The sequence below is a fragment of the Urocampus carinirostris genome, chromosome 18 (assembly GCF_059441175.1).
Source record: "Urocampus carinirostris isolate Australia breed hairy pipefish chromosome 18, RoL_Ucar_1.0, whole genome shotgun sequence".
NCBI classification, from domain to species: Eukaryota; Metazoa; Chordata; class Actinopteri; order Syngnathiformes; family Syngnathidae; genus Urocampus; species Urocampus carinirostris.
In genome coordinates this window covers 1,772,444-1,785,530 of record NC_142366.1, presented here as the reverse complement: position 1 = coordinate 1,785,530, position 13,087 = coordinate 1,772,444, and the positions used below count along the sequence as shown (strand labels likewise).

General features: G+C 38.9%; 2 protein-coding genes across 4 annotated transcripts in view; both read left to right on the top strand.

The window, feature by feature from the left end:
* The window catches only part of LOC148347995 (histone-lysine N-methyltransferase 2C-like), a 45,407-nt gene extending 35,244 nt beyond the window's left edge, over positions 1–10,163 (top strand). For both annotated transcript variants that reach the window (XM_088322733.1, XM_088322734.1), the window contains 8 exons: positions 148–497; positions 1,853–1,965; positions 2,040–2,176; positions 5,098–5,427; positions 5,499–5,615; positions 9,337–9,410; positions 9,507–9,615; positions 9,691–10,163. In XM_088322733.1, the coding sequence (XP_088178859.1) occupies positions 148–497; positions 1,853–1,965; positions 2,040–2,176; positions 5,098–5,427; positions 5,499–5,615; positions 9,337–9,410; positions 9,507–9,615; positions 9,691–9,783 (1,323 nt within the window). In that variant the 3' untranslated portion in view covers positions 9,784–10,163. The remainder of the gene's footprint in view (positions 1–147; positions 498–1,852; positions 1,966–2,039; positions 2,177–5,097; positions 5,428–5,498; positions 5,616–9,336; positions 9,411–9,506; positions 9,616–9,690) is intronic.
* Positions 10,164–11,634: 1,471 nt separating this feature from the next.
* Positions 11,635–13,087, top strand: part of galnt11 (UDP-N-acetyl-alpha-D-galactosamine:polypeptide N-acetylgalactosaminyltransferase 11 (GalNAc-T11)) — a 28,031-nt gene continuing 26,578 nt past the window's right edge. For both annotated transcript variants that reach the window (XM_088322684.1, XM_088322685.1), the window contains exon 1: positions 11,635–11,794. The gene's annotated coding sequence lies outside the window, so the exon portion shown is untranslated. The remainder of the gene's footprint in view (positions 11,795–13,087) is intronic.

Below are 13,087 nucleotides of genomic sequence, written 5' to 3'. Positions count from 1 at the left end.
GGGAGGTAAGAGAGGGAGAGAAAGATTCTGCTGAATCTTTATGATCGGGTTGTCAAATAAATAAATGCTGATACCGATATCCGTCCAATTCCCAAATATCTGTCCCAATAATCCCCAAACACTGCCGTAATGCAAATGTATTTTCAGGACAAAACAATGTTGTGCCAGCTGCACCGGCCCCGGACAGGACCTGCCGGGTCTCCGTCGTCGGCCTCGCCCCAGGAGCCGTGCTCGTGGGCGCACGACCCGTACGACTCGGAGCTGCGCTCATTTGCTGTCTTCCGCCGCGTGTATGTGCAAAGGGATGAAGCACGGCAGGTTGCGGCCATGGTGCAGCGTGGCGAGCCACGCCACAGCTTTCGTGTGGGCAGCCTCCTCTTCTGTGCCGTGGGCAGGCTCCTACCCGGCCAATTGGGCACCTTCCACGACGCCACGGCCATCTATCCTGTGGGCTACCATGCCAACCGGATCTACTGGAGCATGCGCCACAGCAACAGGTGACGCAAGACGCCAGCTTTTAAAGGGATACCCGAATTCTCAAACATGCAAAATGTGATAAAATATTACATCTTGTTTTGCATAATATCTCCATATATGTTTCATGCGCATATTCCAATTATTTTCCGAAATATTGCATTTTGAAGAAAGCCTGTCATGTCTTTGACTCCCTGAGCTGTGATGTCATCTGAGTAACACTGGCACCCTAGCAAGCCAGTCACCATATTGGTTTACGTGTTAATTAGTCCAATAGGTTACAAGTGTTAGAAGCCAAGTTTTTGCCGTTTTTGTGGAGAATGCCTATGCTTGTGGCGCAGGTGGGTGCAGCAATGGAACAACAAATGCAGGCAGCTAAATGGGGTAAACTGGTAAAAATAACGAAGGGAGCCAACTGAGGCTGACCCAGCCGGGACACGGCAGGCTAGCCTGCTGCTAAAGATAGCTAACCCAGACTGATCGGCTGAAAAACTTGACGATGGCTGACCGAAAACGTCTAAGGTTGACATTTTTTCCTTTGAACGTTCTCTCATTTAATAAATTGATATTTTGGCTTAATAAACTTTATTGTGAAGCACATGCATGTGATATTCGGTAGATTAGTGTTTGAATCCCTGGTTAATCACAATAAAAGCTCGTATACGTAGTAAGGAATGGCAACGGTAAGACACTAACATAGCTAGTTAGCACTAGCTAAACTATTCTATTGAGTGTCCTTTGACGTGACTTGTATATACTTAACATAAAATTGCTCGGAATTACATTAAACGTACCTTGTAAAAAAGTTTTGCTTGCAAATCCTGGACTACTTGAGGGCGGTCAGTATCAATTCGTTTTTGACTGCAGATAAACATTGACGTCTTCTGTCTTCATCAAAAGGAATACAATTCCAAATCAGGCTTAGAAACTTGTCTACTGAACAGGAATTAATCACCCCGATAAAAAGAAGTGGTTATATTCTTCTGTGGTTGTTATTGATATTTGTTTCAACTCATCTACTGTGCACTCAAGTGCTTCTGTCATTGCTCTCATTCTGCCTAAGAAGGCAACATACTTCAAGTGCAAAGGGTCCATATTTATCTAAAATATGTCACGTATATGATCTTTTATTGTAATGTAAATGAGGGATATTTTTATAGTCATGTTTATTTGTATAGCCCTTAATAACAAGAACTAAGTTGCTCCAATGTCCTAACATGTCATATGACACTTTAAAATGCGTACCGCTTTTATGTCAGACTCTTGACATATTTAAACTGCATTTTTAAAAAGGCTCCTCTTAATTTATTCATTGTCAGTCGTGCAATCAAAAAAACGTAAAGAGATATAAAATAAAATGACCTGCTGTGACCTGTAGGCGCTGCCAGTACATGTGCTTCATCGAGGAGCAGGATGAGCAACCTCTCTTTAAAGTCAAGGTGGTGGAGAGCGGCTATGAAGACCTCGTCCTGACCGCGTCCACGTCTAAAGGTGACTGCTCTCTTTTGTAAAAAAAAAACAAAAAACGGCCAGTTTACTGACAACCTCCCTGAACACCCCTGCAGGTGTTTGGGAGCAAATCCTTGAACCGGTGGCTCGGCTCCGGAGAGCCAGCGGGATGCTCAAACTCTTCCCCGACTTTTTGAAAGGCGAAGACCTCTTTGGGCTCAGCGCTTCGGCTGTCTGCAGGATCGTGGAATCTGTACGTTTCTCCTTTACGTAGTGTTCTTGATGTAGGTCACATAACAAAATTTGGTGAAACCCTGGTGGGTGGACAGTAGTGCTACACCATTAACTGAAATCTTATCGACATTGCAATATGACTAAGTGCGATTGTGTATGTCACCTCGGTTTTTTCAAGGATTTATTGACCCAAATGCTAACAAAGCTCCCTAGAAGAGGGCGTTGTTAACTTCACATAAAATCTCAACCCTATACAGGTAGATTGAATGCTGTTCTTGAACCGTTTGGAGAATCTAGACACTGTCGGTCTCTTTTGAAAGGAAACATTCAAGTTTTGTCCCGAACTGAAATGACCACTGCAAGTGCTAAAAACATTTATTAATATAAATTAGAATACACGGAAATCGTTAGTTTTTTTGATTTGTTGTTTTGCGATCACATGCAAGATCAATGTTTTACGGGCAAACAGCGGGGACAAGTGCATGAAGCCACCTAGTCCCAGGTCAGATTTGATCAGTCTAAAAAAGGCATGACTGGTTACATCATACAGACACGTCTTTGCATCTCAATAGTCTGATGGCCATGTCACTAGTATTAACCCTTGAATGCATAAGTGGGGTGAAAAAATGACCCCATGGATTGTTATTCTTTAAAATCTTTGAAAACAAAAAAACAGTTGTCATATTGTATTTTGCCACATATGTTAAATAGGTATTCCTCATAAAACGTCTTCATGACATGATTCCCTTAGTATTTTTAATTTGTTCCCCCACTATTTACCGACTCCACTCATGGAGGAATGTATGTCAAAACACCCTATTGCTCCCGATAAGCAGGTAGTTGCCTTGCATGGCTGACGCTGCTATCGGTGTGTGAGTCTGTGTGTGCAATGGGTGAGTGTGGAGCACATTGTAAAGCACATTAGGAGGTATTCAGTGACTTGAAAAGCGCTACATAAATGCAGACTATTTACATTTATGTAACTGGCAGGTCATGATGCATCAAAGGGTTAAATAATTACAAAAATAACCAAACTAGTACAGAACATGCAACTTTCTTATAAAATCGAAATTGCAATACTGATCTGAAAAATTACAATTAGTTTTTTTCTCAATTTTTGATCGATGTAAAATTCAATTTTAATTTTCTTTTAGATATACTTCACATACAAGAATTTCTCTCACACTCTCCCATGCACAGTCATGAACGACAAAGTGTAAATGCACATAGAAGTCCTGACCAAAGATGATGGTAAACAAAAGAGCAAGGTGCTTTTAGGCTAAAACTGAAGTAATACACTGCCCTACTTACGAACGAGATAGGTTCCAGACGATTGTTGGTAAGTTGAATTTGTTCGTAAGTTGCTTCAGTGCTATATTTTGTATGGAATGTATGTTTAAGGTTTGTATAAGTGTACCCTTTTATTGCTTTAAAACTGAAAAATAAACATTTAATAAAATAATATGCTCTATAATTGTTACAAAGCAGGGTGAATCATAAAGCATAGTACTGAAAAACAAAGCTACACATTAGGCGTTGACATTCTGTGGTCTGTGAAGTCTTTTGAGATATACCAGGGATATACAAATAAACATGACTTGACTATAAAGATAAATAAAGTTTAATTCACTTTTGGAAGAGTGAGGCGACTTCCTCCTTGTGGTAAATTAGTGGACGAAAAAAAGCGATCCAACCTTTTTTTCAACCACATCAAGCTTTCTTATTCCACTTTCATTTTGACATTCGACATTTTGACATTCTTCTGTCCAATGACCGCTATGTACAATTTTAGTCTTGAATCGGACCATGTCGCGCACATATTTAGTAGGTATGTACTCTCTTCAGCAAAGGTTTCCAGAATATATCTGGTATTTCGTGGCCAGTTTCGTACACCATAATGTTTTAATTTTTGTTAGATAGCCCTTACTCAGGTCTTATTTCTGGCCGTAAAAAATTGAAAGACTACCTTTTAGGAAGAGGAAAAGAAACGAGCAACTTGTCTAATGCGGTCTCTTCTGGAAGAGTGGGGAAGAAGGTGTTCATACTGTGGGCAAAGTTGCGGATTTGGAGGTATTTAAAAAATGTATTGTGAGGTATGCTGAGTTAGGCCATGATTTGCTCAAAAGTTGCGAACAAATTTTCTATAATAAGATATTTAAGCCTAAGTGGCGTCTGAATTGGTTTGTTGTTTTAACAAGTGTTCTTTTTTTTGTAAAGGATGCATGAGAATTTGATGTAGGGAAGTGAGTGACGCTGGCTTTGTAGAAGTTGCCTCCATCCCCAGCCTCATTGGAGATAGTCATTTAAGCACTTTTTAACCATAACTGAATGATATTAGTTGCCCACTAGTAAAAACTGAAATTTTGTAGCCCAAGTCCTCTTCCGTTTAAGTTCTCTGTCGAGATTGTTTTTTTTTTTGTTTTTTTTTTATTCTGTGTCTTCCTATACTAAATTAAGGGCATTATTAATCTATCTAACTTCCCCAAAAAGGCACGTGTTAGAAGTATAGCAACTGGATCCATTAGGTGAATTTAGGGCTAAATCAAAATTTTTTTCAAAGTATAGAAAATATACCTATACTTCACGCTTTCTCTGTATCGAGTGAAATCAGTGTCTTGGAGGTGTCAGTATCCTGTGGGTTATGTAAGATACTGAATAAGCGCTTTAAGTTGAAAAAAGAATGAGGGCTTGCTTTAGAATGGGGTAGGGGTTGACTAACATATGTGGCACAAATACACATGATGGCGTTTGTGATTATTTATATAATGAGAGCTATAAGCGTTATATTGTTTAACTTTGCATTCATATTTATTAATTTTAAAAATATATATTTTTGAATAATACAAGTTTATGATAATCTGGTGGGACCAATTCAACCCTCTGGGCCCTCTAGAAACCTCCCATGTATAGAAACACTAAATCTGGATTGTTTGTGTTCAGTTGCCGGGCGTGGAAGCGTGCGAGTGCTACACCTTCCGCTACGGGCGCAACCCACTGATGGAGTGGCCGCTGGCCTTCAACCCGTCTGGTTCGGCTCGCTCGGAACCCAAAGCCGGCCAGGCCAAGAGGCCCTACCTCCTGACCAGCATGGCCCCTCGCTGCCAGGGCTCGGTGGGCTCCATCGTGGGTGCCGTCCCGGGTGTCATCTCCCTGTCGCCAGGCGAGACGGTGGCCAGCGCTCACCAAGGGCGCCACTCCAAATTGGCGCAGTACCGACGCATGAAAGCTGACTGGAAGACCAACGTCTACCTGGCGCGATCACGCATCCAGGTCTGTTGTTTTGCTTTGGTTTCTACTCCTTTTTAGGTGCCTTTATTTAAAAAAACGTCTTTCACTTTTAGGGCCTGGGTCTGTACGCCGCCCGAGACATCGAGAAGTGCACCATGGTCATCGAGTACATCGGCGCTATCATCAGGAGCGAAGTGGCCAACCGCAAGGAGAGACTCTACGAGAGTCAGGTGAGCTCATCCATCTTTACAATACTTTCTCTCCTCCACAAATATTTTTAAGACGTATTTATTTTTTCAACATCAATTTTGAAGTATTAAAATCTTCAGTACTTACTAATTGCTCTTGACCCCTTAACGTTGCGCCGGACTGATGATAAACATATGTGTCTGTACGATATCAACAGTCACATCATGCCAAATATCATTCGAAAGATTAAACCCTTGCAATTTGTGATATGACCATTTCAAATGTACTCATCAAAGAAACATCTCCATCTGTCTGAAACGAGATACCTAAAATGTATAAAGCTGGCATAGTTTGCCTCTAACACCTTGTGGGAGTCGTCTGATTAAAGGATTTCCCACAAATACAGACGCTCCTCTACTTACGACCATTTCACTTTTAAAAAACAGTACATACGAACATTTTTTTTGGGGATGTCGATAAATATCTGGACATTGCCATGGTTTAGATTTTGTATCGTGTGCATTGTTTTCCGAGTAGAGGACAGTACTGTAAGTGCTTCTTTCCGCCGCTACCGGTGTGTGAGAAGTCACCCGGCATCCACCCCGAAGAAGAAATCCGGTTTTTACTTCCTAGTAAGTGTGTAAACATACGACGTGTACTGTATCTCTAGCACGCTAAGAACTTTGACCTTTTTATTGTTTAATATCCCGGGCATCCATACAATATGGTTGGCGTGAATTTTAAAGAAGAGGCAAAACATTTCTTTTGAAATGAAAGTGGAATAAGAAAGATTGATGCGGTTGAGAATATGGTTGGATCTCTTTTTTTCGCCCACTTTCTACCACGGAGGAGGAAGTATTCTAACTCTTGAAGCCCATCTTCCACAAGTAAGTTAAACTTCACTTTATGTGTCTTTATAGAGCTTATTATTTTATTAAATGTTTAATTTTTAGTACAAAACAGTACAGGTTACTTACACAAGCCTTAAACATACTTATACAAACCTTAAACATAGAAAATATAGCACTCAGGCAACTTACGAACAAATTCAACTTTCGAACGATCGCCCGGAACCTCTCATTCATAAGTAGGGCAGCGTCTGTCTGGACATTTTACATCCAGGACCGTCCAATGAATTCAACTATGGCTGCAACTAATGATTGATTCAATGATCGACGAATCTGATGATTTTTTTTAATTTGATTAATCGATGAATTTTAAAAAACACATTCATTATTAAAATTTTGCTGAGAAATAAGAAAATAGTGCACAAAAAATATACGATAATAAACATGTTTTTAAAAAAATCTTTCAATTAAGAAACAAAATATATACCGTAAATTCCGGACTATAAGCCGGTACTTTTTTCCCAAATGTTCAGCCCTGCGGCTTATTCAGTGAAGCGGCTAATTTATGGAATTTTTCTAACGGCCACCAGCGGCGCAGGAGTTTAAAAGGTAAGATTAAGACCAGTAGAATGTATGTGCCAAGAAAGAATGCAATCTCTAAATTTTAGCAAAAATTTTCCGGTAAAGTTAGGGTATGTCCCGATTCTGAGGAAGATGCCTTTGATGGCAATAGCCATGAGAAGGAAGTTGAAAACGATCTACAATGAATTTCACATTTACAGGAAGCTTTTTCTTCACAATTATGTTTGATGCATTGCGAGCGTGATCCTACTAGTGTGTTGGTACCTTTCAAAGGCACGGTTTGGGATGAAAGTTATATTATTATTATTAAAGCTTTGGAAACTCTCTCGGTGTACCGTTTTTCTTTGTAAATATGTGTAACCATGTATAATATGTATTTGCAACTGTATATTTTTGTAATGTATTTATTTTAGAGATTTATTCTGTTATGTGTTCTACGGACGAATCAAAAATAAGGGGCGGAGCAAACGCGGGCTAATGGGAAATGTGGTAAAGCTGAGTTACCGGTAGATCTGTCTGTTGTCGCAGCGGACAATAGTGGATATATATTTTTCCCACCCTTAACTTTGGAAATATACATTTTGTTCCCTTGGATTACTTTCAACGGGATCCTGACTGTACAAGTCTGCATCATACCTTAATTCCGGGTATCATTTTCTATTTGTGATGTCAACTGTACTTCTGGATTTGTGTACTTTCTCTGAAGTTACAATTGTGGAACTTACAGCCTGGCTTGGATTAATCTTTTGACTGTGTCGCAAGCTTTACTTCGGGCGCCCGCGGCTTATACATGGGTGCGGCTTGTGTAAGTAAAAAAAGGGGTGTCAAATCACATAAAAAGTGGTGGATGCGGCTTATAATCAGGTGCGCTCTATAGTTTGGAATTTACGGTACAAATGTATGTTAAACATTTGCATATACACTTTTTTTAATAAAGTGCAAAAAAATGGCATTTTGTTTAAAAGACATGAGCTTTTGGAACAAAAAATCTTTGCAAATTTGAAAAACAAGTGTTTGTCAAATAATTTTACAATAAACAAAAATGCATTCAATTCAACCGTATACACCTTGAAATGTATAAAATTGTCTTTAAAAAAGTGCCATAAATAGGTATTTATGTTGTTTAAAGGGACATAAGATTAGGGAACAAGAAATAAATGCAAATATGAAAATTCAGTAACATGATTTTGAACATTAACAAGCAAAAAGTAACTACTTTTTTCTCACCCACTCACTCATTCTTCCTTCTTTGAGAACTTTGCATTGCAATACAAAAATGTGAGCATGTCGATGAGGATCATGTTGAGGATGCTTGCAGTAATGACGGCTCTATTTTGCTACGCGCGCTGCATGTGACGTCATTGGCTCTGCGACGTGCTCAGTGACTCATAAATCGCACGACACAACAAAGATTGTGATTTAATTTGACACGGTACCAGTTAAGATTTGAGCTATTGTCTCACCTGTTTTTCAGCTTAGATGCCCATGCTACACTCATCTGCAGACAATTGATTGCAAAAAAATGCGAGAATAGAAACCCACTAGTTCTGTGAGTTTCAACTTTGATTACTCAATGTTAGTAGCACTTTTGGTACAAAATTTGAGAATGTTATCTTTTAAAAGAAACCAAAATGGTCAATATCGTCTAAACGGTTCAAGAACAGCATTCAATCTCTATTTGCAGAATCAAAATGGTAAAAGTACGTAAAGCTGTATCTAAGAAATGCACTGACTTTGACAGAAGCTGCAATGACAAAAGCCAGAAGATGGCGTCCACAAGTAAAATAGTTAAAATTATTGTATAACTTATTTAATCAAGGCTAATTCATTTTATTTTTTGGGGTTGGATTGCATAATAAAATTACAGTAATCCCTCTGTTATTGCGGTTAATGGGAAACAAAACCACCCGCGAAAAGTGAAAATCCACAAAGTAGCGACGCCCCTTCAAAAATGCTTAAAAAATATATATATATACATATATATATTTTTTTTAATTATTTTATTTTATTATTATTATTTTTTAGACCTGCGAAGCTCTGAACCCGCGAACGTGAAACCACGAAGTAACGACGCTCCTTCAAAAATGCTTACTTTTTTTTTGTTTTTTAAAAAAAATATTTTATTTTATTATTTTTTTTAGACCCGCCAAGCTCTGAACCCGCGAACGCGGAACCGTGAAGTAGCGAGGTCCCACTGTAATCATAATATCAACTTATTGCGAGTTTGAGACCATTGCATTAAGACATTTGCAAAAATTGGTTTATTTTGTTAAGACAAAGGAAATGTTTCATGAAGCAAAAAAAAAAAAATCTCCATAACTTTTGCTTGTAGAACCGAGGCGTATACATGTTCCGCATCGATAATGACTACGTGATAGACGCCACCATCACTGGAGGACCCGCCAGGTAAGGGGGCGGGCTCAAACCCACCTGGCATGTCTGGCCCCACCTACTCATTGACCCCACCCATTCACTGACCCCACCTTTTGTCTGGCCCCTCAGGTACATCAACCACTCATGCGCGCCCAACTGCATCACGGAGGTGGTGAGTGTCGAGAAGGAGAACAAGATTATCATCAGCTCTTGTCGCCGCATACAACGAGGAGAGGAGGTAGGTGGTACTAAAGGCCTGCCGCCGAACCGGTCACCTTCACGGTCTCATTTGTTCGTTTTCTTGCGCCTCCAGCTGTCGTACGACTACAAGTTCGACCTGGAAGATGACCAGCACAAGATCCCGTGCCACTGCGGCGCCTTTAACTGCCGCAAGTGGATGAACTGACGCTGCAAAGTCGCACGGCAAGCGAGAAAGAGGCTGGTCCTCTGTGTGTAAATGTGTACAAAGACCAGCTGATCATTGTAAATTAACTTTGGCTTTTTTGTTGTTGTATTTATTAACTAAAAGAACTTATTTTCTAATAGCACTGCCCTGCGTTTGGTAGTGAAATGCAACTTGTAAAATAAGTCCAGGAAAAAAGACGAAAATGATTTACAAATTTTAGTCAAGAGGCCTTTTTTCCCCTTTTGCCTGTGACCATGTGACCACACCCCCGTCTCTTATTATTTTTCTACTGTGTGATGAATTGAATTTTATTTGGGGTGATTTGTGGAGCCTGATTTAGAAAAAAACATTTACAGAAAATAAAATATTTTACAACTTAAGCGTTTTGCTTGATTGAAAAGATGTTTGTGGAAAGAAAAGTTGCATTTTGAACTCAATTTGGTTTGGTATAGTATTTTTATTAATGAAATTTCAAAATACCGTTAAAAGATAAACTGAATTTAAATTGTGGCGTACTTATTGTCCTCATTTTAAGGTCTATTTTTGATGGCTTACATGCAAATGTGAATAAAAACGTTTTATTTTATACTGTTTGGACATAACATCGTAACATTTAAAGTTAAACAAAATATCATTGAAGGGATTTTTTTCCCAGCAAGTTTGATATCAGTGAGAAAAGAAACTAACCACTAATTTAATTGACATCTGCATTGGTGAAACAACTTTTTTTTTTTTTTCCCAGAAATGAACCGGTCCTGTTTATTTTATTTATTGTTATTTTTATTGTGTGTGACTTCATACAGACTGTGAGGAAGTTTTAAATTATATACATGTTCAGGGTGTCCACTGCCCGGAGATAGCCTGGATGGGCTCCAGCACCCCCACGACCCTACTGAGGATAAGCGGTGCAGGTAATGGATGGATGGATTTTTCTCTAATATTAGCTTTTAAAAAAACAAAACATTAGGAACCCACAAATCCGATAGTGTAACAAAAACATCTGAAATGTGTTTTATGTAGTGCACTTGGTCTGCAATATTTTCCACATACTTTTCCTTTATCAAAAAATGGGTATGGGTTCTTTTGAATGCATAATTCTAGTTGGATAGCTTGACAAATAGCTAAAAAAAGGTAGCTCACTAGTTGGCTAGAAAGATAAACCAGTAAATAAACTAATGGGGATCTACATAGCTAAAAAAATACCTTAACTGCCCGAGAGAAAACCAAAAACAAAGTTAGATAGCTAGCTAGGAGCCCAAATTTTATTAACTACCAAAAAAAACGTAGAACTGTAGCTTGATAGCATGAAAAAATGTTAAACGCTACCTAAATAGCTTGCTAAATAGCTACAAAGGCAGGAAAATAGTTAGCTACAAAGTTTAAGAGGCAGCCAGATGGCTAGCCAAAAAAACTGCTCGTTCTTGCTCATTTGCTTTATAAATCCCATTAATTGTAATTGCGTTTGTTGTATTTCCTATAGGATGATCAATAAAAATATGTATTAATAAATTAGTTTAATACAGATGGATTCTCCATTAAACCCTCTTATTTGCCTAAAATAATTATCAATTCAATTCAAAGCCCATGAAATGGGGTTATTTATTTGAATGTTTAAAATAATGTTATTCATATGTTGTTACTATGGTATTACAAGTTTACTTTTAAATAGGTGTTCAATAGACTCCATTAACCAACCCAAAGAAAAAAATCATTTTACAAGAAAATCATATTTATCATTCACTTGTGAGCTATTTTCAGAACAGGTCCATGGGCACCTCAACTGTCCTTAAAGGTCACTTGGGTTTCCGCAGGCACCGCGAGACCCCGACCTACAGCAACTTCGTTGTTATGCTAAACCCATTATTTTGTTTTGAAAGCATTTTGACGGAAGTGTGCCCCCTGTGACATTCGGTTTGTTTCCGGCGTCCGGACCTGACGTCACTGTTGCGTGTTGAAGATGTTCGTCGTTGCAGCTTCGATTTGTCGAATAAATCGTGTTTAACCAACGCAAGTAAGTTATGTTGATCACTTCACGACTCTGCTATTCACCACCGTAAAGATGCAAATGATACCACCAATTTATCTTCCGGTTTACTTCCCATTATATTTATGTGTAAATTGTTTCGGTGTTTATGAGCATATCATGTTGAGGAGATTTGGATTTTTCTAACACTGTACTTCGCTCTAAATTCGTGCGAGAAATGGTTCTTCAAATCACGCTTGTAAACGTGTTACAGTTTTTTTCAATGTGATGTATATTGAAGATATATATGCTTATGTTTGGCAAAAATTGATTTGAAAAGAGTCAAATGAATACATTAATCGGCAAAATAAAAAACGGCCACTGTAATGCCATTTGCGGCAAAAAAAAAACGTTATTTGCAATGAGGGGTGTCAAATTATTTCAGCTGCGGGCGACATGTTCGTGAAAAAAAAACCTCACGGGGGCTAGAGTAGGAGGTACAAATTAAGAATTAAGAGTGGACAAGGGAGACAGAGTTTGAGAGAGAGAAGGTAAGAGAGACAGAAAGAGTGAGAGAAATTGAGAGCACAATAGAGAAAGGAAGAACAATAGGAAGGGGAAAAAAGTGAAGGAGACGGATAAAGAAATTGAGAGAAAGATAAAAAGAATGAGAGAAGGGAAAATGATAGGGAGCGAAAAATCGAGAGCACGAGAGGAAAAAATGGAGGGGAGAAAGAAAGAGATAAATAAGAGAAAGTAAGAAATAGTTAAAGAGAGGTCGTGCAAGAGTAAAAGGGAAAAGAGAAAAAGAAAGGGGAAAAAGATAGAAGAAACTACTACTGTTGCTTTGCGAGTAGTACCTGGCTTGGGTAACATCAAATGGACGTATTTCAAACTGCAGCTCATTTTTATCTTACGCTCCTCTCAGTGTTGTCTTCTGGGCCATATTTAAATCCTTGGCGGCCCTGAGCCAACCCGCATGCCGTCTTTTTGACACCTAGGTTCTAAATGAACGAAATTTCATGAATGGACTTTGCCTCAACGGCTCACATAATTTACGATTTATAATGTTTTACAGACTTTTTGTGCGTGGTAAACGTAAAATGTGACCGTGTCATCAAAATGAAAACTTGATTGCGCTCGTAAACAACATGGGAAAGGTCCCTAGGTCAAGACCGGGTGGAACATGTTGGCCTGGAGAGGGGTGGGCACCACCAGGCTGGACTTGCCATGACATGCCACATGAAATGGTGCCACTACGACCTTCGTGGTTACGGGATCCAACCAAACGAAAGTTTATGTTGTCCAATATGCATAATTGCGTTAAAGAAATATTGATAT